Raw genomic sequence first — 27,683 nt, 5'->3', positions numbered from 1 at the left:
TCTGCTCTTTAGAGGAGCATAGTGTTATGTGTCTAATGGTCCCTAAACCACTAGACAGCTTTAACCTGCTCAGGGTGAAAGGGAAGGGCCTGAAGCAGAAGGTCCTTCATGCTAGCTGTGAATGGTATGCGTTAGATAGAAACTAAGTTTTGGTTCTCCTCTGATGTCATAAATCTAGTCTAGTTTGTAGCCTAGTTTCCCAACAGCAAAGGTAGAAAGTATTTAGAATCTTGCATTAACTTCTCAAGTAGCTCTGGACTAATTTGTAGATCAAATAAACTGTAAAGTCCTGTTATCCTTAATGGTACACCACATAATATTTCATAATGTGACGCCACAGTGCTAAATACCAACATATTTTTATTCAGTACTGTTTGTACAGTTAATAAGTTAGTATTTGTCTGATAGTACAGTAAGGGCCATCCCCTCTACAGTATGTTACAACTCAAATCTGAATAGAGCTTCTCATCCACTCACTGCTGAACAGCGACCAGTCAGATCTGAGCCCCAGAAGAGAGCCAGCTGATGGTAAAAGTTCGGTTTAGAGCAGCTTGTGTAGCTTCAGCACTTTGCTTTTGTGTTATCACTAAATTCAAATAGTTAAGCATGTGTTGCCTCGACTGCAAATAGCAAAAGACAGGTGTTAGACGTATCTATATAAAGATTAATTATATAACTTTTCACAGTCTCACAGGGCATAAGACTTAAAGCCCAACACGTGGGCTGCTTTTTCAACCGGTTTGGTTGTGTAGAGTTTCTCCAGCATGTGAGCATATGGAGTACAAGGGTCAGTTAAAGTGTGTGTTCATATCCGCTTTCTAGAGCCTGAGCTGGTCTATTGGTTTTAGGGAGCTAGGATGAACCCACTATAGAATAAAAAGGAGTTTGTATGTTACCTCTCTTTCTTCAGCTGTCTGTCTTTGTCCTGCGTGTCTGTGTGTGTCTGTGTGTGTGTGTGTGTGTGTGTGTGTGTGTGTGTGTGTGTGTGTGTGTTTCTGTCTGTCGTTCTGTCTGTCCTGCCTGTGTGACTGTAGGATTTAGTGCAGTCTAGCTTAGTAGAACATCATGGGGTGTGATGTAATTTTCCTTCATCCTTTTTCTGCTCTTATTTACCTCCTCTCCTTTATTCCCCCCCCCATCCATTCACCCTCCTCACTCCCAAACCACCACCACCGTCCCTTCACCTCGCCCCGTCCTCCCCTTCACTCTTTCCCCTTTCCGTCCTCAGGCTCCTGCCTAGAGATTCTTCGGGGAGAAAGTCCGGCTCTTGGGGAGGCAGGGAGCGACTCGGCATCCCCCATGTCTCCTCGGACTAGCAAGAGCCGCATGTCCATGAAGCTGCGACGCTCCTCTGGATCGGCCAATAAGACTTAAGCTCTCTACACTACATGGCCTAGTCCGAACTGACACTTCATGTCCTCAAAAAGGTGTTTCTCCACAGAAAATCTGATCTATAATTGTACTTAAAAGTACAAGAAATTAAACGTAATGCATTTTCAAATGAACTTTTGGAGGATAATCTACACAGATTTAAATTTTACATTAGATTTCCAACAGTGAAAATAATGAGAGGTGTTCCCAGTCTCGTCCCATCTCCTCCAGCATGCTGCCGTTCTGATTGGACACTGGCCTTTTATGTACAGAACGCTTTGTCGCACAGTTGTACACGTAATAGTATTCCGTTGACTATATTATACTGTAACACTGCTCACAGCTGCTAAATTTATCCTTGGCTTTGCTGTAAAAAAAAAAAAACAACAAACAGGTGAACCAGTGCTGCAGCATGCTGACCGTTGCCATAGTAGAAACAGCTTCAGCAGTGCAGCATTAGTTCCTCACAATCTGTGCCATGTTAAAAATTGCGCACAAACTCCAGTGTGTAACCGGGACTGCAAAAAGCTTAAGTGTGCCACATTATAACTCTAGAAAGTACAGAACAAAGCTGCAGAACAAAGAGAAACAAAAGCTCTTGAGCCTCTTGGTGTTGTTTAACGTCTCTATTGGGGAGTCTGTATATTTGTACTATAGTCGGTCCATGTGTGTACAGACAGAAACACGAGTTTTGATATAAAAAGAATGAATTCAGAGTGATTAAACCTTTAGTGTTGCCTGAAGAAAGCAAGATAAAAGTCTATTTTTGTTCTCTGTGCAGCATCAACCTATAAGGATAAGGGCAGGGGTCGCTTATTCTTCAGTCCTCATAATTGTAAATAGGAACTCATCTATTTGCTAACAATTAATAAAAACCTGTTATTGTGGATGTGGCAACGTTCTCAAGCCAAAAATGTTCTAAATCCCCTTCTTGGGACTGAAAGCTGCCCCTTTGAGTGAAGCCATGTGAGAAACAGTGTTAAAGGATGGAGGGATTATTTGTCTTTCATAGAGGAGAGAAAAGCGCTTTCTAGGACATTAACAAGACATTACTGATCAAAGAGGAAGCACTTGTTATATAATGTTTAGGTTTTTTTTGCTCATGCTGTAAAATGTGGACAAGCACTGATGTTCGTTACATTTATTCTTCTTTTTTGTTCATTTTTTAAAAAACATTGACTGTAAAATATGTTTTGACCCGAACAAGAATGTTGCTGTATTTTTAAGTTCAGTGTCACTCCGTCATTTGATCCAATCGAACCACAGCTTTTCTTTCTTTGTTCCCATATATATATATTCTGTATATCTATATATGTATGAGTATAAATATATATATATATATATATATATATATATATATATTCTGTATATCTATATATGTATGAGTATAAATATATATATATATATAGTAGATATATGAATATCTATAAGAATGTGTACAGTGTGCAGAGGCTTGTTGTGTATATACTGTTATGTGAGAATAGCTGCCAAAGCCAAACTGTGGTTTAACCTCAGACTCCACTTAAAATGGGTTGACACTACAAGGTTTTTCCTTTTCATAACCAGTTTGCACTTCATTCTCTCTGAGTTTAAAGGTTATTTCATTGTAGCTCAAATACTGTTTCTAAATGTAACCTTGGTACCACAGCCAGATTGGGGAAATTTTGTGGAAAGTAAGGAGAAAAAACAGAAGTTTTTGGCCATCATTCACAACCTTATTGAGGGCGGGAGGAGGAAAAAAGAGATACTATAGAGCCGAGGCCAAAGAGGGGGAGAAAGGAAAGAGATGTCAACTTACCACTTAAATTATCAATGTTTTTTTGCTTCTTTTCTTTCCACTCTACTCTTATCTTTAGACTAATCCCCCTGTTCCAGTTCTAGATGGAGGGATACGTCTGTAATCCCAAAATGTAACACTACCATAGACGATTTTCATGTATTGATCGCCTCATTTCAGCACTCCATCAGATCAGCTCAACTCAGATACAGATGACAAGGTTTCAAATCAGCTTACATAGCTGAAGTACTGTGGTTTTCCAGGGTTTATCACGATTGAAAGTTCTTCCATTTATTTTACATGATGGCTTGTTTTCTGCATGTTTCCATTATTTTTCCATGGTTCCTGGCAAAGGAAACATACATATATAAAAGATCTGTATTTGAAAAGTGATCTGAGTTCAAAGGTTTTGCATTATGCTTCACTGCTTGAAGTGTATTCACAGCTGTATTGTCTGTTACGGTATCATTTTTTTATGTTTTATTTCAGCCGTAGATTCTCCGTAGAGAGGATTATAAAACTTTTTATTTTCATTTTGAACCCCTCAGTGGGGGTTGAAATGGTTAGCTTTTAGAAATCTGCCATTGTCAAATTCATGTCCTGTTACTTTGTGTGTTAATATTTGTAGTCAGCTGAGATTTAAATTGTCCCTTTAAATTATTGCTGTTACAATTATTATAATTATTGCTGAGGTTAAAGAACCATTGATTGGTCGAGGCACGTGGTCTAGTAGCCCCACTGCACTCTGGGATTGATCCTGTACATGCTGTATATAGACTACAGCTCACCTGCCAGTCACAGACTGTGTCTCAATGTGCTCGGCTACGTCCTTTAAACACTTCGACAACCTGAACCTGTTCAGGCTACATCACAGCATGGCCCTCTTTACACTCCTTTATACTCTTTGGATTAAAATACCAGTGAATCCTCATGCTGCTGCTTTTATGTACCGTGGAAAAGATGGGAGGTTTCATACTTACAAATGTGTTTCACTGATTACAAATACTAATTTCATTGTTTGGCAATGAGCTCAAAGTGATCTGCTCATTAAACTGAAGATATATGACTCCATAAATGTTTGTTTAGTTTAAGAAGCCTGATAAGCAGCAACCAAAATGTCTAGAAAACCTAAGTTACACAAAGCCTTTCAGTATTTAAAAAATCATATCAACCACCCTGAGGACTGTCTGTCTGGAAGAGTTTCACTCAAATTGTTTTAGAAATATTTTTCAGACTCCGCTTTCTTCTGCACTCATATCAACCACACAATTGACCATTCATAAATAAAAAAACGTGGAACTTCTGTGCCTGTGTCAATGGATGCTCTGAATGTGCGGGCTGTGATGGATACAGGTTCAGCTGTTGTCCAGATGTGGGACAAAGCTGACTTATGTAACTACTGACTGTACATACTGCATGACACCAGTTCAGTAATAACTGCATGTGTTGATCATGTAACAGTTGTATCACAACATACACATACACACACACTCCTACACACTCCTCAAACTATGTTACTGTAAAACCTGTAGTATGTAAATGTGTAGTGTCTCTTTTGGACACACAGAGAGCGCAGATGTGCGATGATGGAATTTGACAATAAATGATTCGTACCACTGACTGCTGTACCAATTTGTGTGTGTGTGTACGTGTGTACCAGCTTTTCGAACCACATTAATAATAAGTTGACAGGGCTGGACTCCTCGTTAATTATGCTGTATTAACATTTATTGACAATAGAATAAATTTCACATTCAACTTCAAACATATCAAAATAGTACTGTATAGGCTTCATAGAACCACAATTACATTTTAGCATCATGAAGGCATTTAACAAATCTTTCAACAGTAATTTATAATCAGTAAAGACAAAAGACATATTTTTACTAGCAGTACTAACATTAAATGTTCCGTTTCTGTATGAAAATATTTTATAGCTGAGAAGTTAACTGGCACATTTACTATAAAAGGCATATTATGGTCTATCTGATTATTTTCTCTTGTTTTATTTTTTTTTATTGTTCACTGTACATGAAATAGTCTTTGAAATAGAGTCAGGACATTGATTCTGTCTTCAGTTCATGGGGGAAGGAAGGTCACTTTCTAAATGCAATTACAGGTCACTACATATTATACCAGTACGTAATGTCACACACTTAACTCCTCCTGAGCGCCAGTATAATCTGATCACCTTGCCACAGAAATATGTTGACCATGACTTTAAATATATGCCACATGTAGAGACAACTGTGTCGTTCATTGCTTCAGTATAGATAAAATGAATCCTTACTCTCATTTATCCTTTTAAAATTCCCTCATTGTCCAACTTCAGTCTGTCCAACTCTCAACTGTTCACTGACTAAAAAAGATGAGTTGCTGTGTCTTAATGTCAAATCATATACAGTTTAATATGAGAAGCTGAAGAGAGACGACATCCTCCTGTATTGTCTGCATGAGAACATAAATACAGAAACAGTGTCTGACTTCAGGTTGTGTTACTGCCTGTTTCCATTGTAACAACAAATGAAATATTGAGAGATAAGAAATTCCCCTTTAAATAATCTCTCTAATTTGCCTACAGTTTAAAATGTTAGTTCATATATTTTTACAACTCAAAAGAGCGAGATGGTTTGACTCACGTTGGTGTGATAAAGGCTGAGGGGAATAGACTTGTGTTTGCGGACATGGGTTCAGCACCATGGACAGCTCCCGTTGCACTGGCGGCCTTGTATCTAATTATCCGGTTTCAGCTCCACAGCAAAGTGGGCCGACGTTTGCACCGATATAGTGGACCTTAGTGGACCTTAGTGGACCAACCTAGAAGTCTTACTGACCTACAAACAAAAGCCACACTGACTCCACCGTTACCCCCGTCCTGTAACAACACAGTGATCTCAGTCCGAGTCTGAATAATGAGTTAACAGAGTCCCCGCTGTGGGAACCAGCTGTTGCTTTATTTGACTGTATTTCTGTCTCGCGCGCGTTTTACGGTCGCACGGTCATCTGCAGCAGCATCACCTGCCGGTTCTCGGTTGGATGAGACTTGTTAATGTGTCTCGCGAGCCCCGGGGAGCTGAAGAATGTGGACGGACAGTGCTTGCACGTGAAGATCTGTTGCTGCTCGCACTCCCTCGTGCCGCTCTCGTCTCCTTGCGTGTGAAACACTTCCGGTCTGAGTCCTCCTCCTCCCAGAGCTCCCGCCAGTAACTCGTCCCTCATCGCGTGCCACAGGCGGTGCTTGTCCCTGATTTCAACCGACGGGAAGCGCGCGCCGCACAGGTGACACAGGAACACCTGGCTCTGTCCGCCACTGGTCTCGCGCGCCTGGCTATAAGGTGATGGGGGCGGAGACGCTCGCGCTGTCATCTCGTGCGCAGCCAGGTGTTTCTTCAGGTAGGCCTGTCGGCGGAATTTCTTCCCGCAGTACCGGCACTCGTACACTTCCTCCTCCGGTAACGACTGGACAAACGGTAACGGAGCACGTGGGAGTGACGACGGCGGCTGCTGCTGCTGGGAAAGGTCCGCGCGCTCGTCTGGGTTGCCGTTTAGTAGAAGGAGGCTCGAGGGTGGGCTGTCTGCCGCTCTCACCTGCGGCTGCAGGTCGAGGCAGCTGTCGACCGGGTTCCGGTAATGGAGCGAGGAGTCATAGTGAGGAGGCGCGAGGCTGTCGCTGTCGGGGCTGTCACGAGACCGACTGTGGAGGAGCAGCAAGGACGGCTCGCGCCTGATGCGGGCACTGTCCAGCGCCGCGTGGTGCTGGTTGGTGTTAATGCGCAGCAGCTCGTTCTCTTTGCCCTCCATCTCTAACGGCTGCCTCTCGTGCTGCATGAGCCCTCGCGCCTCTTTTAACGGCTGGCTCTTGGTGGTCGGGGTCTCTCCTCCTTGGTTGTTTACCGGACGAGGTTTGTGCCAACGGCGGTGGGAGGCCAAGTTGGCGGGACAGCTGAAGACTTTGTCGCACTCGGGACACCGGTACTCCACGCGCACTATGCGGGAGCACTTGTGCTGCGCGAGGGAGAAAGGGTCGGGGTACTCCTCTTTACACAGCTGACAAATGAACTCTCCCAGCGGCTGATTCCCGGTGGAGGCAGACTTCTCCCGCTGCCTCCTCAGCTCGGGACTTTCCTTCTTGATCCGCAGACCCAACACCGGCGAGGTCGTGACCTCATCCTCGAAGTTTAGTTTCCGGTTGACTTTGGGTTTCTTGGGGGGGGTCCCCGCGGACTGTTTGTTGTGTCTGCTGCTGTTCAAGCGGGGGTCCGGTTCAAGGAACGAGCGTTTTCTCGCTGCGTGATGCTGCTCCGGGTTCATCAGGGTCAGCGGCGGGAACAAGTGCACGTGACTCATATTCGGGTCATATTTGTCATTGTTACCGTAGGATGGCGCGTGGCGGCTGCTGCTCGCGAGGAGCCTCTCTATGGAAGCGGAGACGGAGGTCGGCGTGGTGGAGGTCACCAGGAACGGCAGCTCCGGTAACTCCGCCGGTATCTCCGATACTGGGGATGATGTCAGACACCTGCCCGGGAACAACGTCTGCTTCTCTCCTCCCTCGTGCTGCTCCAGCAGTCTCGTGCCGACCGGTTTAACGGGGCTGCCAGACTCTGTTAACGTCAAGTCCCGTGGAGGTGGAGGTGGGAAGAAGTGGGAGAAATCACCATCGGGAGTTAAAACATCCACCTCGCTCACCTGCTCCTCGGTCTCCGGTAACTGCGCGCGCCGGTCCGCCTCCGCCTCCAGCGCGGACTCCACGTGCGGGCTCCACACCTCTCTCACACCGGCAGAGTCCTCGCGGGACACCGGGAGCTGTCCGTCTGTCCGTTCAAACGGGGAAACATTCAACAGACCGATCTCCTTCACTGCCTCCGGTTTGGTCAGTTCAGATGTTTCAGGTTTGTTGTTACTCTTGTTTCGTGAGCGATATGACACCGAACATCTCCGGTTCCTCTTCACCAGGAATCCTCGAGGCATGGTGAGGATGACGATGATGCTCGGCGCGTGGCACCACCAGGCGGAAAGAACAACAACTCTTGTCTCGAGCCCACTTTCAAGTAGAGCTTTGAAGTGGTGAAGAGAGAGAGAGAGGGGGAGAGAGGGGGGAGAGAGGGAGAGGGGGGGGGAGAGAGGGGAAGAGAGAGAGAGGGGAGAGGGAGAGAGAGGGGGGGAGAGAGGGGAAGAGAGAGAGGGGAGAGAGAGAGGGAGGGGAGAGAGAGAGACAGAGAGGGGCGCGCGCAGGTGTGATAGGAGCACGAGAGAGAGACAACGGTATCTGTGAAGCGCGTGTTTGTTTTCATCCAGCTCTCACAGTCAGTTGGGCTCTTAGTGGTTATGTACATTTTGAAATGATTTATAAGTGTTAAACCCGGGCCTACCTACATGTTTGGTACGGAGCAAGAACTAAAGACTGAAAGCGTTATTTCACTGTGATGAACAGCTGAAGGAGATTCGGTTCAGTTTAACACAAAAAATGTTTTCTATTTTTCTATTTTCTTTTAAAAGGAACTACTACTACGAACTATTGCAACTACCGGATGAAATGTGGACTCACTTTTAAATGTTGAGTGTGGAAATCCAATGAGAGTTTTCTTGTCAACATTTGAGCATCAACTCACATGCATGAACATGAATGTATGTTTATCAGATGTTTTAAAGAAACTTTTTGGGTTGAATACCCTAAAATAAACAGTTGGTGCCTCATGGGAAACATTATATATATTATACACTATATCAACTCTATTTTAAGTATACCTTTATGTGACCTTGGTCATTCTATGGCATTGCTTTTTCTGTTGTTGCTGTGTGATTTTACTTCTGTCATAATGTGGTAAACAGGAAATGTTACATGAAACCATTAAAGTATCATTATTATTGTTCACAATGATTCTACTCATTGAATTGCTCTACTCAGTAGAATTAGTCTTCTTTTTTAGAAAGGCAATTTAGCCGCCATTTTGGTTGCTGGGGTAGAAAATAACATATTGCTGTTGTTCCCATGTTGATGAGGCTCTGCACTCTTACTCCTATGTCTAGAAGCTGATGTGCCTCCACCTGCCACATGCAACCATGCAATGTGTAGCCTATATATTTCCAAGAAGAGAACCTGATCAGATGTGTGTGTGTTGGAGTCAGTGTAAGTATATTCCCGGTGGGATTCAGATACAGATCATATCTTGTTAAGAGCACTAATGGACCTTTTCTGTCCTGCTGAAGTGCCTGATTATCTGAGTCTTTGTTTTTGGTGGGAATACCTCGAGCATAGCTTTCCCTCTGCGTGTGTGTGTGTGTGTGCGTTTCCATCTGTGTGTGCTCGTGCATGTATGCGTGGCGTTATCTCCCCAGCAGAATAGAAAGAATGGCAGCGCAGTGAAAGAGTGAGGGACAGCGTGAGAGAAAGCGTGTGTGTGTGTGTGTGTGTAGGGACTATTCACACCCGTCCTCCCACTAGAAGCTGCTCTGGCTGATAAGAGATCGGAGGGAGATCCATCCATCCATCCATCCATCCTCTCCCCCCGGGCTAGGCCGGCCCCTCCGTGCGGGCCAGGCGGTCTATAGCTCGGCCAGTCGGCTCAGGCCAGCCGGCGTCGCTCCCTGGAAATCAATCAAGGCGGATGAGCGTGAGAACGAGCTTGAGGGTCGGGCTGCTGGCTTGACGAGGGCCGCCTGGGGAATAGAAATGAAAATAGAAATGAGATGGGTGGCGGAGAGTCCAGCACTAAAAACTAATTAAGCACCAAGCGTCGTGGATCTTCAGTTCGGCTGTTTTTCCACTGTAATTGTCAGCTGTTAATGTCTCCCACAGAGAGGAAACCTTGACCCAGGTTCAGCCTTTATTGACCTGACTAACTGAAACATAAACAGGAGTGACTGAGGCCTATGCTTTAGCAGCCTCATTTGGTTTCTGTTCAATCATTTGAAGGTATGGAAGCCTATTTCTGTCACAAAAAGGGGGGGAAAGATAAAATGTTGGTATGATAATGATGTTGTTAAAATAAAAATACTCATGAGGAGTCAAAATAATTAGAAACTAATTTAAACGTAGAATCTTTTTCTCTTATGTCATCATTTTTACTTGCTCTCTCATAATTTTGATCTAAAAAAAATCAAAGTTGGGATTTATTTAGTTTCTCATAATTTTGACATTCTATGACTTCTACCTGGCAGATGTGTGCTTCCATATTATGATGATATCATCATAACATATTAATTAAGGCAAACTTCCTCTCTTATACACAATGGAACAGAAAATATTAAATTGCAGTAACCTAGCTACAGTATTTTCTATTTACAATAGTAAATAGACTACTGTGTACATGTACTAATGAAAATCTAGTTTTTGCACCAAGTAAATGGTGCATGCTTTTAAATGAACAGTACATCAACTCTCTTTGCATGCCCCTATCCCAGCATGACATCTTCAATATAACGATTGCTTAAAAGTAACAATTGATGATAGATAATTAAAACTGGGCTGGGACACTTTGAGCTTTACCACCAGGTTAAAATGATGAAAGCCCATTCAAGAAAAAGGAAGGACATGAGGGCGCAGCTTTCAGTAGTTTAAAAACAGGGTAAATGTTCTCGATCAATGTCCTGTAAAAATATGGATCCACAGACAGTCTGAGGACGCTGTTGACTGGAGGACATGAAGTGTGTGTGTGTGTGGGTGTCTTTAGTTTGCATCGCATCAGTGGGCAGTGAGGTGGATAATCCTCTAGACTGCTGAAAATGACTCTATTGATCTGTGCTTCTCAGTCACAAGCCTCTAAGTACTGCAGTATTATACAGCTGAGCTGTCCGCCTGTGTTTACATGGAGTTTAGGCTTAACTAGGACTATCCGATGGGGACAGTTTGTACATCATTTTGTCTGTGTGTGCAGAGCCAAATGTCTCTTAGAAACATAAGGAAACCAGTCTAACTGAAACATTTTACTGGTTCTAACCTAATTGTGGGTCTAGTAGTTTTAGGCATTGAGTTTATGGTTAAATGTAACATTAGAAAGAGGTTTAGCGTCAAGAATGGTAGCTTTCTATGTAGTCATGAGAAGGTCTTTATAACACAGTGCTACACCTTGGGTCTCTAACTTAAAAAAGCTCTATGACACAATAAAACAAGACAGAATTCATCTCTCTTTTGTACACACACAGAGTCAACGTGTTGGTTTCTACAGGGATTATTATATAGACCAAACCCTGATTAAGCAAGGCTATATATATTATTCACATGTTGAGACTGAGATTGATAATATTTCCTTAAATTAATTTATTTATGAATGAAACACTGACACTAATCCTTTTGACAGAAACTGATTTTAATCTTTACAGCACAGCCTTATAAATAATTCCCCCTCTCAAATTCACACATAAAATGTACAGTCTTACAAAAGGTTAAAACAATATAGTACTTTAGGCATTTCATGTAGCTTTTTTGTGCTGTACAGGAAGGAAAAAGCTTCTCTCTGTCTACATACATACAAGCCTTGTCACTATAACCAACTTAAACAATGTATAAAATCAACCACAGTAAAATAACGGGAAGTTTTCATTGGCTTTCCATAAAAAAACAATAAAAAACACTGAAATCATCCACAAATCCCTGTCAATTCATCGGCCCTGTGCTCCATGCACATCTAGAAAGGGGGGCCCAAGATAACGCTTCAGTGTGACAGTAGATGACTGTCATACCTCAATAAAATGGTCATCTGGCGCCATCTAGTGGTAATGATTCATTGGCCCATTGTCAGCAGGTGTGCGCTTAACTTTTTTGGACTAAACTAACATGGATGAGGAGTCATAAATCTGTTATAGATGAAATCATGACAGCTCAGAGCTTGCATGTTCCCATCTCTATGACAACTGAGCAAACTCCGTCTGCAGATGCAGACCTTATGATATGGCTGAAAGTTAAACTAGATGATTTGGGTTTAAATTGCAGTGTAAGCCAACTACCACCCTGCTGGAGTGTCCTTGAGCAAGATAACTGATCTCTTACCTTGTTGTTTGCGAGACCAACAGAGGATTATATTATTATTAAATTGCATTAATGATCTGTATTTAAAGAGCTCGATTGACTAACAGGAGCCCTCTTACTCCCCCTGCTGACAGAGATCTTGGTTGCATCCATTCACTTCATTCCTCCTTCCTGACCTACCGTGGTCCTGTTGGTTTGGTCATTTTCCCTGACAGGGATACATGGAGTCTAGGTGTTTGGTGTCTGTGCACCCAGTGAAAAGCTGGGATCTTTGTTTAGTTTTGATCTCCAGGAAAGAAACATTTGATTCTGTTTTTCTGTTGCCCATTATAGCCCTACACAACAGGAAACAGGAGCTGTGAATCTGTGCAGGATCATCACAGTTTGCACAATCTGTTAAGAAACTTTCTCAACAAAGTGATGAAAGATAGAAGGAATAAAAACAATCCGCTTTAACAAAAGGGAAGTCTACACTGCTGACTGTAAATTCCCCAACAGTGCATTAAAGCAGACTCATCAAAATCCAGGAACATCAACAAATGAGTTAATAACACTACTGCAAAGTAATGACAACAGAGCCCAGCAGTATCTTTGTTTTGCTGTGTGTATTCTCTCTGCAGTGGTTGCAAATATGAAGCTGCAACTGCTGCAACAGTCAGCACATTTCTGCAAAAAGTGGAAAAGTACTCTATTGAACAAATATTAGAATAAGTTGTTCATCAATTGAATGCAGATAACATGCAAGTAAAAGCAATTTAAACAGATTGTTAAAATATAAAATATTCCCACAACGTTTGGAAGAATTAATTAAAGCCATAGTCTATGACTAGTGAAGCAGTATCTTCAGCTTTTGTTATACTGTATATATGTAGAACAAACACCATATAAATTGTTGAATGTAGTATTACTATATGTCTTTATGCCAGATTATAAGCCGTGATAGAAGCAGTATTCAGATATTGTACATTCAGCAATACTACAACGTACAATTTACTATGTATAAAAAAATGTCATTCTGCATTCCCAATCTTAAAAGTACACAAGTGTTAACAGCAAAATGAATTTAAAGTATCAAAAGTACTAACACCCTTGTCAGAGTTAAATTTGTATATATTATAATTGTTTCTGGAACCCTTTCTATGGAGAACACATTTATAGTGTGTTATAAGCACATTCATAGTAAATTACAATGCATTCATAATGCTTTCTGCACTATACCAACAGTTATAAATTATAAATATGAGTTATAATGATATATAACTTGTCTTATGGTGTCTTATAGATGCTCTTGAATAGTTATAAACTAGAGGTTGACTGATGGGGCTTATAATACATTATGACTACTTATACTCACCTTTAAACACCTCAACAATCAACTGTTGTAAGGACTCATAGTATGCTATAATAGTCCATACAGTTAATAAGTTATCACTATATGTGTTATACTTACAGTGCACCAGGAAGCATTATATGTGGCTCTGAGTGTAGTCATAGTCATTATGAATGCAGTATAATTCACTTTGAATGCCCCATAGTTTCATGTTGCAGCTGGTGGAAGTTATTCTATGTAGCTGGTAATGGAAATCCTCAAATAAAGTACAACTGATTATAATAACCAAATCCCTAATAATCTTAAAATATATTTAGAAATCGTTTAATGTGATCTGAAGGACACATATATAGGAGGCTCCCATATACTTTTAGTATTTAGCTTTGTCTTCTCTGACTAAAATGCATTTTGATCACAGCTCTGCACACGGAATACATATTATTATGTTTTATTATTTGTAGCTCTAGTAATAAGGAAAGAGTCATGCTGAGTCCCTTCTGTTTGCAATAGAGATGTTTACTGAGGAAACAGCAGCAAACATTTACATGACATGATTCCAATCCTCCGGTAAATACAGCGGAAAGTCTGCCAGACGAGAAGTCATTCTGCAGTCCCGTACAGGAAGCAGGAAACGGAGAAAAAGGGAAGCAGGTAAAGAAACAGGTTAAAACAGTGAAACCCCACAGTGTGTCAGAGTTCATGGGGGGCATTATGTGTCTGTCACGCGCACATTCCTTCAGAATGTGATATGATGAGTCATTGTTCACTTTGACCCTTTACCTTAATGCATTTTTCTGTGTGTGGTTGATTGAGTGATTCATGATGAGTCATTCTGTATTGTACAGGTGTATTCATGTTCAGAATTCTCAGGAATTCTCAGGGATTCCCACAAACACACGCACACAGATACTACATGGATTTGAAGTAACAATGATTATTCCTTTAGAGGATCTTCAATAGACATAGTGCGGCTCACACAGTGGAGCTTTCCAATCCCTCCCAATCCGTACCCAAGCAAAGACTTTCATTTTAAAATGCTGGAAACTGATTTGGGTCCAAAATTCATTATATATATATACAACAAATTCATTCTTTTAATAACATTTAGCATGGTCATTATTATATATAAAAAATGTTTTCAACTGGATAATAAATGCTGTATCAAACAAGGATTGTATAGATTTTTTATAGATTTATTTCCTATACAAAATGAAACTATTTCAGCCTCTCACACATGCACAGTATAGTGACCTGGATGAACTGACATAATTGTAGTGTTATGTTGGTACTGGTTTAAAGAAACAAGTGCCAAGTAATGTCGCCTGTGCAAAACTGAATGCCAGAAACGGGCAGTTTTAGCCCATTATGCCAATGTTATTTTGCCGCTTTTGCTCCTCTTTCATGTTTTCTCTTGTGTGATCAGTGTGTTTTTTATTATTTTTACTGTTACCGCGAGAAAACCTTAGGGTGCCAAGAATATCTGGCTTTCATTCAACTCACTTCCTTGTACTTTGTTCCAGTAAAAGCTTAAATAAATAAATAAATAAAAATCTGATATTAAAACATGAAAAAAAAGAGGTCATTATACTGAATCCTTCCTCTCCAAAACCCCAGAGACAGAGCTATCATAAAGACAGCGCTTATCAGAGACTTGATAACACCCTCTCAGTTTCCATTCCCCATGTTTTCCAGTTCGACCACACTCCAACAATTAATAGGTCACCTGGGTAAGTGTTGATGACTCAGGTTACATGTTAAAAAGCCCAGAAAAACCAGCTGGAAGACACCACAGAAAAACACTGATTACACAAGAACAAAATCCAGGACATCCATTTCTTAAGCGAGTGTAGTTACTTCCTTCCATGTCTTGGGAGGCTGACAGTACAAGGTTTAGACATGTGTTCAACATATTATTATTTTGTTTCTGTACTGTTTTGAGCATCAGTTGTTTCAGACTTTCTTGTCAGTTACCGTAATGATGCCAAGATGCACTGGTTTCATCTGACTGGTTTCCGGTCAAAATGATTCAGTTCTGCTAACTCCAATCATATCGGCATCAGTTACACATATCTGCGTTTAAACGGAAGACGAAGCAGAGGGCTTAAACATCATACTTTAGATTGTTTTGATTCCTTGTCTGCATATTTATCCACAAAAGTAGACATTAAATAAAAAACTCTAAAAAGTTTTAAAATGTAAAAATAGAGTGACTGATTATAACTATTAATTCACAAATAGAAAGCAGAATGTTCCCTTTGCCTAAATACATACAGTGTTATGCAATTGTGTTTAACTGCTTTGTTTCCCCTTTGTTACAAAGTCCTCCAGCCGACTGTGTGCATTCCTTTCCTCCATTCATCTGCCTCATTCTGGTTCAAACAGAGGTCTTGTTTTCACTCTGCATTCAAAGCTGACTGTGATCATAAGGCCAGATACATAATACATGTTTAGAATGAGCTGTGAATGTGATTGTGGCTTGTATGGTCCATTTTCACCTCTACAATGTTTCCATTCTTGCCTCAGAAAACTGACATACAGAAGCAGAACGCAATGTCAAAATTAAAATTGTTGCACAGAAATTATTCATAATTCAACATTGTGTAACATGGTAAATACCTTACTCTACTTCACAGTGCACAATATTCTCTGCAGACGCTGTTTTATAGTTGAAACACAATGCACTTGCATGTGTCAGTGCATTTTCCTGACCAAAATCCTAATATGTTGCTCAACAGTTGCTAACGTGACAGTGAAAATGTGCTGAGAGCTGAGCCTGAGCTTCCCAGTCTAACTGGTCTCACAGACTGAACAATGGGAGGTAAAACATGCCCGGAGTTTCCCTCAGGGCTCCAGAACATCACGTTCAACTTGATGTTTGTTTTTAAAGGGATAGGTCACAGCCTCGTGAAGTCTCGCGGCCTTATCGAGAACTTGGAGTCCTTCCATTTTATCTGCAAAGGAATTGAATGAGTGATATGATACTGGGTGATTAGAGGCACTGTGAGGGAATTAGTGGGAGTTTAATCCTCTTCTCAGTAAAAAAAAAAAAAATACATCAGTAGTGGTATCATTCAGTATGTCCGGGAATAGTTAAATACAAAATCAAGTAGCCTATGCATGCAATGACCCTGTGATTTCTCAGAGCACACACAAACATAAGGCACATATTATTTATGACACATTTATTAAGAACAAGCAGAAATTTGACCATGTGGTCAAGATCTGAGGATGTGAGGGAAACTCCGCTGCAGGCCTGTTGGTTAGTTCTTGCGTTCAGCGTCTTCACGGCATGATAAACCAACTGAAAGCACATTTCACACAATCACACTTCAAGTTTTGGAGGAAAGTCCTGTGCATGCTGATCCCCCCCCCCCCCTGCAGGTCTTCCCACCCACTTAAAACAACAGAAGGGGGCAACTTTTGCTTTTGTTCATGTGACTCAGCAGAGACTTGCTAATGAAGCTGCAGTTTCAGGACTTTCCATGCATCCATCCCTCACTCATGTAAAAACAGAAATAATGCGACAACACACATGCAACCAGAAGGAGAAAATATAAAACATATATGCTTATGACCTCCAGTTGTTCTGATAGCCAGGACATTAGTGTTTCCCCTTCCTGTAGAATTAGCATTTTATCTGTTGAAGCAATGATGTGGCTTTAAAGGTGATTTCCTCCTTTTATTTTTGACCAGGTTAGGACTTAGAAGTGCATATGTCTGATTAAGCTCTGAGCTGCAGACTTGAGAGAAAATACATACTTGTGCCACTAAAAAGTGCAAATACTTATATGCAGAGTGAAATGCTGCACAAATGTGTATTTTAAGTGCAGCAAATGTAGCCTGCAAAATGTCTTTGCTCTGTTAGTGACAAACGGAGGAGTATATTTATGTGTCTCAATAGAAATCCCCTCTTGGAGCCAGCAATCTGTATGCTGTGTGTTATTCTAAGTGACAGTTTTGTGGAAATCCCCCACCTAGTTGTTAGCTCCGCCCCACCGCAGCCACACAGAGGGCATTTACAGACTGCTGCACAACTCCGTCAGAAGATAACCAAACGCACCTCGTCTCGAACAACACACCACCATGGACCTCCACCGGACCAGTATATTGAACCAAATGGATTACAGTCGGGAGTCTAAAGAAGGGAAGCCGGCCCAGTCGACAGAGGAGCGGCTCGACAGCGGTCTGGACTCGTTGAAAGAAGAGGAGTACCAGGCTGTGGCGGCCGAGATCCGTCGGCTCCAGCTGGAATGTGAGCCTCCGCTGCACAAACAAGATCCCGCTGTAACCGGAGAGCTGCACGAATGGAAAACACAGATCACAGAGGACGGAGACACGTAAGTTAGACCGGGAATAATGTTACAGAGCTTAAGCACGGGGATATTTATGAGTTTTCGGAAGTGTCGCCTGAGTAGGCCCAGCTCGGGTCTTGAAAGGTAATTTGATCCCTTTCCTGTGGGGAATGTCTTCCTCCAGCTTGTCAGTACAATCCACAGGCCCGGGCCTAACTCAGTCCGCGCAGGGGCTTAACTCTTAAAGCATCGGGGCTTATAAAAGTACGCTGCCGCAGTGTTAAAAATACACAGAACGGGTGTCCGGTTTTGACAATGGGCCTAGCTGTGGTCAGACACGGCGGTATTGGACGTAAACAAAAGGCTATTATCAGGAGGGAATCTACTATGGCCGCGGGTCAGACTGGGAAAGTCCCGGGCGCGCCGCCAAGGAATCCGACCGAAGCGCGCTCCCGTGAAGCGAGAAGCAGGAAAAAAAACTAGAAAAAGTACCTTAAATTACACAAACACAAGTGTGTGGAGACTGAGGGCCACAGTCCGCTCTGCCATACGCGTCTGCGGCTCGCTGCTATTGTAAAACCAGGGGGAATAACATTAAGAGTGACTGCAAATGTTATTTTGGTTATAACACAATTCATCCGCCGGGAAATATAGTTCAAACTCAGTATGTGCTGTCTCATAGCACGTGCATTAATGATGTGCTATTGATCAGACCTGAGGACCGGAACCGTCTCATACAAAGCAATGAAGCATGAAACCATGTTACAGTGGTTGGAATGATTGTAATAGCACTCTGCTCTTACACTAACCAAACTCTCAAATAGAGCTGAGTGTAGATTAAAACAATTACATAACTCAGTATGGAGTCAACTGCATGGACAGAGATCACTTCAGAGGAGATCAGTTTAAGTCAAACACAGGGTGATCAGTGTCTTCAGGGCCGATCTGATATTCTGCATTAATTCTACCTGATTTAGCACAAAGTCAAACTGTTACATTTCTATTATTATTATTTCATTATTTTGCACTTTAATCCTTCGGAATAAGGCAAGCAGGTGTATGTATTTCCTGTTATTTACTTGTTTACACAATGTCAAGTGTTATGCATGTGTTTGGTAACAGGTTTTCTCTTTCTCTCTGTCTCTGTAGGCTGCTCCACCTGGCCATCATCCATGAGGCCAAGGACTATATCAAAACCATGATAGACCTGTCCAGGAACACAGACTTCCTCAACACACAAAATGACCAGCGACAGGTATGCGAGAGCCGCCTCTGAACAGGATTTAAAAGGAACATTTTGATAAAACATAAAGAATAATGAAAATGCCCGCCGACTCAGTAACTCACCCGTTTTCTCTTAACTTCCTCCCATTCCCAGACTCCTCTCCACTTAGCAGTGATAACAAACCAGGCGGACGTATGTCAGGGCCTCCTGCTATCCGGCTGCGACCCCACGGTGGTGGACGACAGCGGGGACACGCCGCTTCACATCGCCTGTCGCCATGGTAACCTGCTGTGCTTCAGTGTGATCACACAGTACTGTCAGCCAGAGCATCTCCACACGGTGATGGCGGCCTGCAACTATCATGGTGAGATTGTAGGACAATAACAGTGTTTCTCTGAGAGTTCTTTTCCCACTTTGGACATACTGAGTTTTGTCTTTGTAACATTTCTGATCAATGCTTCAGTTGTCAACATTAAAACTGAACTTGTTTACACATTAGGGAACAAAAATGTTTGAAATTTCAGTGTTCATTATTAGAACATAGTATGCTGTAGCAGTGGTGGTTTCCATTCTGTGGTGGCCCACCCTTGGTGCATGGAAACAGACCAGACTGACCAGTCTGCTGCTGGTCTTAAGTAGTATTTAAAAGAAGGAGTGGTGGGCACGAACACTATGTTTAGGAGGAAGGAAATATTTAAACAAGCAAGGGGAATACCATAGCCATTCATGCCATCACATCCTGACAAAAACCCATCTATTACATGGCACATAATGTTAGCTGCTACGGCTCCAAATAGAAATGTGGAGGACTCCAGTTTTAGACGTGTGTGTGTGTGTGTGTGTGTGTGTGTGTGTGTGTGTGTGTGTGTGTGGCGTGCGTGTGGACTTATTTTAGCCTAGTATGGCATTGTTGTCTGGTTTGAAGATTTCCTTAAGGAACCAAATACAATTTTTTTTTTTTTACTAATTTTGTCATATTAAATGACAATGACCATATATGGAAGTCTTCTTTCCTTTAGTAATCTGCAATAACAGGACAGATTAATATAAATTCACATATAGCTAATAGACTTTTCCTTGAAAACTGCAGATGTAAAATAACTGGTCTGGTGTCAGTTGTTAAGATCTTCCTCTGATGTTTGTTTTACAGGTCAGAACTGCCTCCACCTGGCCTCAGTACAGGGTTTCCTCTCACTGGTAGAGAGCATGGTAGATATTGGAGCTGACATTAATGCAAAGGTAAACACCACACATGCACCATATCTATATGTGAGAATACACACTTAATATACTTGGAATATAGAATCACCAGCAGTATGTGCACCCATACACAAAATATATGTTCATGTCAGAATAAAATATTTTATTATAGTCTTTAACACCTGGTGCTAATAAAATCTTGTGTTCTCTCTCTGTCCTATAGGAACAGCGTAATGGTCGCAGTGCACTGCACCTGGCCGTGGACCAGCAGAATCTCTCATTGGTGAAACTGCTGCTGAAGAAAGGCGCGGACCCCAACCTCCTGACCTCTGGAGGCCACACTCCCTACCACCTCACCTATGGTCGCGACAACGACGACATCAGGCAAGAGCTGTACTCGCTGACCAAATCTGACCTGAGGGAGCTGCCTGACAGCGAATCAGACGACAGCGAGGAAGAGGAGGACGAGGAGTCTGATGAGGTGTGTACTGAGAATGCAGATCTCTCACTGTAAAATTAAAAGCTGATTTCTGGCCAGCGTATAACCATTTTTCTGACCTCTGTGTGATTACAGGTGGGTTATGACGACATTCAGTGGAATGGACATTAGCTGGAAATGACAGAGGAGGAAGTTACAGAGGCTGCGGCAATGACTGTAAAGGGCAAGAGAAATGGCTCAGCATGTCTACTGCTTCCTGCAATAATGTCATAAGCCCGATAGTGTGGATGACACGGCGCGGGCGTGACCACTGACAAGAAAGTGATGGACAGGCAGCTGTGAAGGAGAATTAGACGGAGGCCGATGGCCGAATAAACCAACGAGTCCACGGCTCCAGGCTGCAGGAGAGCAAGACGCACGCCGAGATGTGAATACATGACACATTATGATGGGGGATTGCTTGTATTTTGTGGACACTGCAAATCATTTGTCACAGAAAACATCCATCCACACAGATGTACCTGCAACAGCTCTGTTGTATGATATTGTAAATGCTGTGTATACAAAGATGTATATTTTATGGAAGCTGTGAATGTGTACAGTTGAGTAGGTTGTATATGTCAGACAGCAAACAGTCCAGCACACTCCAGTTAAATTAAAAACACTCATATTTAACAGTTAAAACAACTGTGTGAATGTATTTGTGGAGACTGGGAATGGGTGGCATGAAGGGGAAACAGATGGCATGTGACATGGAAAATTGCAGTTGGTCCTGACTGAGGCAGTTTGGACAAGAATGCTTTCACATCACGATCTTGGTCATATCACTATAAAGATCATAAAGAACCCAGCATATAATCCACAGCACCTGACAATACTACAAGGCTGCAATTATACGGAAAATTACCTCAACCATGTGCCCTTCTCCTGCCGTCAGTGCGTCTGTGTTTGTAGGAAAAAAATGCCTCCATCAAAGCATGACAGAGTTTCAGTTCTGAACGCCGCCTTTTATTTTCATATAATGCATGTCATGCTGGGAAGTGCTGATAACACGACAACTTGTTTCCACTGAATGAGGAACTGATGGTCAGTTGAAATCCTGCTGGGTGTGTGCGTAAAAGAGATAAGATGCACAGGGAAATTTCGTGTGTCAATTTGGCCAATTGCTCAGTCCTCTAAATCAGGAAGTTTTCGTCAGGGTGGGGCAAAGAGGGAAGGGACAGGAAATCCCCAGGAACAGAACACTCAGCTGTTCGCGACATTCCTACTTCTCATTCCTACAAAAAAGGGACACTGAATAACAGGATGCTTCAGTAAAGTATGGGGAAATGGGGAGGAAGGGAGTTTTACTCTAACGTCAATGTTAAATACACTTAAAGAATTCTATGATTGTATTGTAGATTTGCTCTCTAAATTTACAACAAAACACTAATAGCTGTAAATACGAGGGATTTTACAACAAAATACTAATATCTTAAATAATTGCAACACGTTTTTAATGTCTAAATTCTTTTGTAGACACTTACTTTTCCCAATTAAATATTTCTAAAATGTCATATCATATGTTAAACGTGATCATGGCTGACTAAATATAGTAAAAGCAGAATCAGGGTTTCTGCAAGTCAACAGGCCTATTTCAAATCCATGAAAAAAAAACAGAAAAACAAGCATATGAAGTAAAATCTGAATTGCTTCATTTTGTAATTGTTACAGGATAATCAATACAAGTTTTTCCCCCGAAAAACATTTAATGGCAAGACTGAAAAATGGAACTTTAAACCCTAAAATTCTGAAGTTGGTATATAAGACATTTTAAGACCCAGCAGACACCCTAATATTAAAAGATTGTGGCACATCAAAAGTCAGTTTTATATCCAAATATCATCAAGTTCTACAGTGATATTTCTACCAATGACTCATACTCCAGCACTTAGACTCAGCCCATCCAAAAGCAACACTTCCAACACAGCAAAAATATGAAATGCATGAGGGCTGATTAATATGAAGGCTAAAGCACCAAAAGGTTAAATATGCAGAGAAAACGAAACACAAAATGTAAGTGTTCCATAAAAACACTGTTTAATAGAAGTGCAGAAATGTACATCAAAGTGAGCAGAGGAGAGGAGGATCAAAACACCAGGGAGAGAATGGTATAATTAGAGACTTCCCATTGACGTTGACCTGAGCAGACTTCAGCAGGGGTGTGACAAGGATGACTGTCGCAATGGGAGAATTCCCACAGCTGTTCCCTGGGTTATCACAAAGTACATCAGGGTATAAACATCATGCTGAAACTAAGGACAGCGAAGGCTTTAAAGCTGATGAATAAAATGAGACATACATGTGGCAGCCCTGAGTAAAGACTGAAAGCACTGTTGAAATACAGTGACTCAAGAAGCTGCAGGACCACCAAGTCCTTACAAAGTAAGAGGTATTAGGAGGTATTGTGCTGTAGTCGTAGTGTTACTGCACCCCTGTCTTCCAATCTGCTCATGTCACACTCATCAACTGAAGTCTTTTGGGCTGAGCTCCATCCAGAGAGGGCACTGTGGCTTTCTGACACCATCAGAGCATATCAGACTCATGTGTTATATGGTTGACAGATTTGAATGTCCAGCATCTTTCCAGGCTCTATGCCATTTGGCAGCTGCCTGCAGTAAGGGTGTTTCAGCGTGGTAAGAAGGAAAATGGGGTCGATATATGGATAATATTGTGTCCAGTCAGGTCCTGGGTATGACCAGAGAGAGATTGGAGGAGGAAGTGCCGGAGCAGATGGGTAATGTATTTTACCCACCTGGTAAAAAAGGGTCATATTGTTCTTTATTCAGTTCAATGTGTAATACCACCTCTCCGGAACAAGGTGATACCAACTCCTCCTTTACCTTGCTTCTGGACAAGACCTTTGTGTGGAGGAGGTGGGGTTGCCGTTCATCATCCTTTTCAGAATAATGCAGACGGCAGCAAAATGGCTGCCAACTTTCCTCACTCTCTCTCAGACAAAGCCACCAGGTGAATGTCGATCTCAGACTCTGACAGAATCCTGGAACATAAACACACGAGTTAATGGTCATAAATTTTGTTGTGTCAGATTTTGTACTCCTTGCACACAAACAGACATGTTGAGAACACATTCAACCATGTAAGCCCTTACTTTGATCTTATCTGTGGTTTGAGTTTGAGGGAATTTCCATTACAATACTTAAAAAATACTAAAAAAAAAAAAAAAAGCCCTGCAAGGCTTTAAAAGCAAGAGCAGTTGTATCTGTTCAGAACTGCATGTTTTGTTGAACTGTTTTTGTTTTTTTTGTAAAATCTATCCATTATCCAGAAATTTGGCTACATCCATCTACCTGTTTTCTGCAATGCCCTGCTTCACTTTTATTCTGAGACACCCTTTCATAGTAGCAGCTGGGCAGTAATTTACCTGTGGCCAGGACCATTTTCCTTGCTCATGGCTATCAAGATATTTTCTCTCAGGAAAATACTCACTTGAATTTGGATTCCTTTGTAGTGACAACTCCCACCTCCAGCTCTGATGGCTTGAAGTCGATGGAAAGCACGGTTGACAAACATGAGATAGCAGTCTGTTTTGATAAGCATGACAGGGTGGAGAAGAGGAAAGTTAATTAAACATTGCATCTGAGAAATGGATGCATTTGGAAGCAGAAAGAAGCTCACAGTGTCAAATAATCTAGAAAGATGGAACATAATGTATAAATATATAAGGGATGCTTCTATTTGTTAAGGTAAATGAGTGAATGAAAGCCTATGCTTACACATTTGACAGCAAATACAATGTTCAATGTTTCCCCATTTGTGCTACAACAGCTGTTAACATTTCAATAGATGTTGAACCTCCTAAAGAAATAAATATAACCACGGCACATAATATGTTTGTCCACCTGCTCTTCTTGTCTACCAACAGACATTCAATTGTGAATAAGGAAGGGCCATTGCAAAATGTAGGTTTAACATTCAATTTAGATCTCGGTGACATATTTCACTTGTAGCTTTGACCTTTTATTCTTTTTAATAGGAGATTACATTCATCTGGAAAATAATAAACATTTCAGTTTAATGTATATTAATATCAGGATTCTTCCCTAATTTGTATAACTAAATCCATAACTTAAATATACATTCCTTCAATGGCTCCAACAGTTTGGTTTCCACTCCAGTTGCCAGAAAACCATCAAGTAATGCAGTAACATTCTAGTACGGTGACACAATTGTGAAACTCCCAGACATTTTCTGACATCCAAAAAACTCCCTGACATTCTCTGCCAAAGAAATTCCCACAAAAAAGATCCACGACGTTCCATAAATTCCATAAATTCTATAGATATGTCCCATACCTCTATAGTCTGCTCATAGGTCCAATCCAGTTTCTTCTTGACTTTCTTCTCTAGGAAGCTGGTGGCTTCAGTCTGCTTGACTCCAGCTGCTGTGGCCTTAAAGCCACAGTAGTAGCCGGCTGGATCACACTTGTACAACTGCGGACCCAACTCTTCATCCAGGCCGACCACTATCATACCTGGGGGAAGGAAGCAGGACAGAGGGGCATGAGGACAGGACAGTAGAAACAAAAAGAAAGAGGCAATGACATCTATTCAAATAACTGGGACAAAAAAAATACATTGTCATTTGTCAAAACATTTGGAATCATTGTAAGATTAAAAGTACCCTGTTCAAGCTCCTGCAGGCTGTTGAAGCTGTTTATGGGTAACATAAACAGCTTCAACAGCCTGCAAGAGCTTGATCAGTTTTCAAAGATATAATATATGAATTGGAGCTGCAGACAGCAGATATTTTGTGCTGATCTATATATAAAAAAAAAAAATCAAGCTGTAATTTAAACCATCTAAAACAAAATTTACACAAAAATGGAACACTAAACCATATCTCATAAAAAAATAAAACTGTGATGTTAAAATAAAAGCATTCACAAGCTCTGGTCACGGAAGAACATTATTCAGGATGTGGCAATAAGGAAATTTTTCTGCTAAAGAAAAACACATGCATGCAACTCACAGCAGCCTAGCGGCCTCATCTCAGCATTCTGCGTGTAGACTTGGGAGATATCTGCCAAGCGTTTGCACAACATGTCCACAGGGATCTCATAGCCATACTTGTACATCCAGTTAGCTGCTTCATACCGTGCCCTCTGCACCTGAGACCTGCTATCAGCTGGTGGGAGGAAGAGGCAGGAAACATGTTTCACACAAATTAATTGAAGAACAGACAAATACAGGGATGAACGTAACAGAACGACGCTGCTTCAGTTTGTTTACAGTGAAAGAATATGATAAAATTCTTTGTGTAAAAAAAGGATACATGACATGAGAGGGGTACTTGAGGTGGACAATTTATTACTCTGATTCTCAGACAAACCAGTCCCTGACCCAAATATATCACTAATTTACTGCTAAGAACAGGTCGACTGTGGGCTGCTCTGGCCAGCTTTGGAAAACTGAACAGGTATGAGCTACAGGTTAGAGTCTTAGATTTAAATTTGGCTAGCTACAATGCATTTGGAACTAACAATTATTTTCATTATTGATTAATCTGTCATCATTTTCTCAATTAGTCAATAATTTTGTAATTACTTTTGTATTGACGGATACATTACTAGCTCTGAATGAGAACAATAGCAACAGGACAATATGGCAAAAAAACAAGTCAGCTGGACTTCTTCAAATATTCTTGACGGAGACTCAACCTCAACCATTAAATGCCTCAAAATCTGGGATGTTCACCATCAGTTGGATCGCTTACCAGTCATGCCAGTCATAACACAGCCAATGTTCTCTGTAATCCTGAACAGATGTGTGACCGTCAAGGCATCCAACAGCTTGTCCTAAGAAAAATGCAAGACAAAGACAAAAGAGGAATGTAAACCACACACGTGCGTCACCAGTAACACAACTACTATAATAACAGTTGTGGAATTTGACCACATGCTTGGTAAAGACACAGAAACACAAACTTCTGTGTGTTTATAATGTGTATGCGTATACTGACGGGGACTTTCTTTTGTGTGACAATCACAACGCAATCCTTCCCTCTGACCGCTACAGATGTCAGTCCTCCCTGGTTGATGGCTTTGAAGGCATACTCTGAAGAACAGAACAGAATAAACTCATGAGCCACAAGTGTGCACTGCAAACTTTTTTTATTTATTTATTTTTTTTAACCAATGTGGGCATCTATTTTAAATAAGGACTCAGACTAACTAGCTAGTTGTTTCGCATGTTTTCACAACTGTCCATAGATTTGACGACTGACATATGGATAGTGGTATTTTATTGTCACAGGTTTTCTTTTGACAAGGTTTGATGCTAACAATTAATACAGCTCAGTCATGATGACTCGTTTAAGAGAAGACTAATTGTGAGAATATGGGTTAATAGTGTGCTACAAACTGGGTTTCTAGATTAGCTGAATAAGAAATTAAAATAAATTCCAATAAATAAAGTTTATTTATATAAATAAACATTAACTAATGGTAGCACACCACAGCTAAATTAAGCTAAAGTTAGCTAAGGTAGCTAGCACATCTGCAACAACACGAACATGTTAATTACTTACAACTTAACTATCTTTAATTCAAGTTAATTATATATTTCTGGCACACTTCCACCCTACTATGATGCACTTAAATAAAAGTCTTTCTAAATAACACTGAACTATGAATGGGCTATAAAGAGGAGCTGCTCGCTAATGTTAGCCTGTTAGCCTGTTAGCCTGTAGTGATGACAGAGCAGGTTGAGCTCTGTTCATTTCTTTCTACACTCACCGACTTGGTAGAGTCGTCCCTCCGGAGAGAAGATGGTGATATGGCGGTCAAACCCTGCACTTGATCCCCGAGACATGACGGATGGAAATAACTGAGGTAAACACCGGTTTAAACTGAAGTTAAAACTAAAACTGTAAGGAAACAGAGGCAAAACATGCCAAACATCTGCACCGGATATGATCTGCCCGATTGAAGGCTTTCATTTCCGGGTCAACTTCACAGCTTTGTAGTTCACGGATGTCACAACTGACTACAACCCTGCTGCTACTTTGTATTGATGTAATGAGC

At 41.4% G+C, this 27,683-nt stretch overlaps 4 protein-coding genes across 9 annotated transcripts in view; 2 read left to right on the top strand and 2 right to left on the bottom strand.

The window, feature by feature from the left end:
* ralgapa1 (Ral GTPase activating protein catalytic subunit alpha 1) overlaps positions 1-4,768 on the top strand; it is a 66,601-nt gene extending 61,833 nt beyond the window's left edge. For 5 of the 6 annotated variants that reach the window (XM_051381046.1, XM_051381055.1, XM_051381073.1 and 2 more), the window contains one exon: positions 1,229-4,768. In XM_051381046.1, coding sequence (XP_051237006.1) covers positions 1,229-1,374 — 146 coding nt within the window. In that variant the 3' untranslated portion in view covers positions 1,375-4,768. The remainder of the gene's footprint in view (positions 1-1,228) is intronic. The other variant, XM_051381063.1, reaches the window with a different exon arrangement.
* An 86-nt stretch (positions 4,769-4,854) lies between these two features.
* LOC127352584 (insulinoma-associated protein 2) lies at positions 4,855-8,234 on the bottom strand. Its single transcript, XM_051381105.1, has one exon. The coding sequence runs from the start codon at positions 8,114-8,116 to the stop codon at positions 6,134-6,136; it is 1,983 nt and encodes a 660-aa protein (XP_051237065.1). The 5' UTR covers positions 8,117-8,234; the 3' UTR covers positions 4,855-6,133.
* Positions 8,235-17,450: 9,216 nt separating this feature from the next.
* On the top strand, positions 17,451-21,286 carry nfkbiab (nuclear factor of kappa light polypeptide gene enhancer in B-cells inhibitor, alpha b). Its single transcript, XM_051382011.1, has 6 exons — positions 17,451-17,780; positions 18,885-18,990; positions 19,114-19,324; positions 20,111-20,199; positions 20,384-20,641; positions 20,735-21,286. Exons 1-6 carry the CDS (start codon positions 17,527-17,529, stop codon positions 20,768-20,770), a joined length of 954 nt encoding a protein of 317 aa, XP_051237971.1. The 5' UTR covers positions 17,451-17,526; the 3' UTR covers positions 20,771-21,286.
* Positions 21,287-22,655: 1,369 nt separating this feature from the next.
* psma6a (proteasome 20S subunit alpha 6a) lies at positions 22,656-27,595 on the bottom strand. The gene is made up of 7 exons (XM_051382025.1): positions 27,396-27,595; positions 26,621-26,715; positions 26,375-26,456; positions 25,631-25,786; positions 24,955-25,133; positions 24,089-24,183; positions 22,656-23,639 (listed from the first exon to the last, which is right to left on the bottom strand). The coding sequence occupies exons 1-7, from the start codon at positions 27,469-27,471 to the stop codon at positions 23,582-23,584; spliced, it is 741 nt and encodes a 246-aa protein (XP_051237985.1). The 5' UTR covers positions 27,472-27,595; the 3' UTR covers positions 22,656-23,581.
* Between the last annotated feature and the right edge of the window lie 88 nt (positions 27,596-27,683).

This window comes from Dicentrarchus labrax, unplaced genomic scaffold, assembly GCF_905237075.1.
Source record: "Dicentrarchus labrax unplaced genomic scaffold, dlabrax2021, whole genome shotgun sequence".
Lineage (NCBI taxonomy): Eukaryota > Metazoa > Chordata > Actinopteri > Moronidae > Dicentrarchus > Dicentrarchus labrax.
The sequence above is the reverse complement of the archived record's forward strand: the minus strand, read 5'-3'. Positions and strand labels throughout refer to the sequence as shown.

Excerpts from the sequence above, each read along its gene's own strand:
- LOC127352584 (XM_051381105.1), bottom strand. The coding sequence starts at position 8,116 with ATGCCTCGAGGATTCCTGGTGAAGAGGAACCGGAGATGTTCGGTGTCA.
- nfkbiab (XM_051382011.1), top strand. The coding sequence starts at position 17,527 with ATGGACCTCCACCGGACCAGTATATTGAACCAAATGGATTACAGTCGG. Across the intron at positions 17,781-18,884 it reads ATCACAGAGGACGGAGACAC|GCTGCTCCACCTGGCCATCA; the intron begins GTAAGTTAGACC and ends CTGTCTCTGTAG. Across the intron at positions 20,642-20,734 it reads AGGACGAGGAGTCTGATGAG|GTGGGTTATGACGACATTCA; the intron begins GTGTGTACTGAG and ends GTGTGATTACAG.
- psma6a (XM_051382025.1), bottom strand. The coding sequence starts at position 27,471 with ATGTCTCGGGGATCAAGTGCAGGGTTTGACCGCCATATCACCATCTTC. Across the intron at positions 25,787-26,374 it reads TGTTATGACTGGCATGACTG|CTGATAGCAGGTCTCAGGTG; the intron begins GTAAGCGATCCA and ends TCCTCCCACCAG. Across the intron at positions 23,640-24,088 it reads ACAAAGGAATCCAAATTCAA|GATTCTGTCAGAGTCTGAGA; the intron begins GTGAGTATTTTC and ends TTTATGTTCCAG.